The 1333-nt window shown below is 40.6% G+C and overlaps 1 protein-coding gene across 1 annotated transcript; it reads right to left on the minus strand.

Annotated features, from left to right (window-relative positions):
- Positions 1-558: 558 nt before the first annotated feature.
- LOC121282337 (60S ribosomal protein L23a-like) lies at positions 559-1084 on the minus strand. The gene has a single exon (XM_041196030.1). It carries the CDS (start codon positions 1082-1084, stop codon positions 617-619), a length of 468 nt encoding a protein of 155 aa, XP_041051964.1. The 3' UTR covers positions 559-616.
- Between the last annotated feature and the right edge of the window lie 249 nt (positions 1085-1333).

Below are 1333 nucleotides of genomic sequence, written 5' to 3' on the forward strand. Positions count from 1 at the left end.
CTGCCAAGCACCCCTCCAAGGGCATAAACTCTGCCCTTAGTGCCTCCTCTAAGATACAGACAAGAAATGTCATTCCAACATTTTAAGCAATTTCACCTTAATATGGTAACATCATTCCTGCTTTTAAAATGAATTTCCTTCAGAAATAATAAGTAAAAAAGAAAGAATAATTTTAATAATATCAAATATTCAGGGCTTTTGCACCAGTTCCTAGTTTGAAGTTCTATGTGACTAATGTGAAACTTGGTGAATTTGTGAACTGATCAAGAGTATAGATCTCCCCTCTCATGAGGAATAGCAGACTTTTTCATTTCATGGTATGTCTAAGTTTGCTTTGCTAGGAAGAGCACAATTGAGCACAAGAACAGTGTTGCATGCCAGAATGTGTTATGAGTCATCCATCAACTTTCCTACTGCGCCCTCCCAATCACCATTACCCTCCCTCCTGATTGCATCCTTCTCTCCTGGTTGCCACCTTTTCTGACAGCCCCCTTCTTAGTTGTTGTTTTGCTTGATTGTCCTTCTTCCTACCTTCCTAGCTGCTGTATTCCCATCTCCTTTTTTTTTCATTTTAAAACTTTATTGAAATATTTATACAGCTCTTCTTGAAATCAGTTTAGATGATGCCAATCTTATTAGCAACATCCAGTTCATCATTGTCTGGAGCCAGACGGTCGTAAGCTTTCTTTTCACTGTCAGGCCTGATAAGAGTGTAGAATTTAGCTACATCGATATCATACAATTTCTTGATGACCTGTTTTATCTTATGTTTATTGGCCTTGATGTCAACAATGAAAACCAAAGTCTTGTTGTCCTCGATTTTCTTCATAGTGGACTCAGTGGTCAGAAGAAACTTAATGATAGCATAATGGTCCAATTTGTTCCTCCTGGGTGCACTTTTTTTAGGGTACTTGAGTTGCCTTCTCAGCCTGAGTGTCTTTGGTCTCCTGAGGGTTGGTATCATCCTAACTTTCTTCTGCCTGTGACTATGAACTCCCTTCAAAATGGCCTTCTTTGCTTTCAAGGCCTTGGGTTTAGCCTCAGTTTTGGAAGGGACAGCTTCCTCCTTCACCTTCGGAGCCATCTTAGGAAAAGAGCTTCCCTAAAGTGCATTGGTGAACCAGATGGGTTTTTATGACTATTGACAATGGTTTTGTGGTCATCATCAGACTTTTATTCTATTGAATTCAAATTTCACCATCTGCCATGGTGGGATTCAAACCCAGGACCCAAAGCATTACCCTGGGTCTCTGGAATATGAGTCCAGTGACAATACCGCTACACCACCACCTCAGGAATTACTTGAGAGCTGCTGCCAATGATACAGTTGCCC

Source organism: Carcharodon carcharias, chromosome 9 (assembly GCF_017639515.1).
Source record: "Carcharodon carcharias isolate sCarCar2 chromosome 9, sCarCar2.pri, whole genome shotgun sequence".
Classification (NCBI taxonomy): domain Eukaryota; kingdom Metazoa; phylum Chordata; class Chondrichthyes; order Lamniformes; family Lamnidae; genus Carcharodon; species Carcharodon carcharias.

Coding starts and splice junctions, on each gene's coding strand:
- LOC121282337 (XM_041196030.1), bottom strand. CDS start 1,084: ATGGCTCCGAAGGTGAAGGAGGAAGCTGTCCCTTCCAAAACTGAGGCT.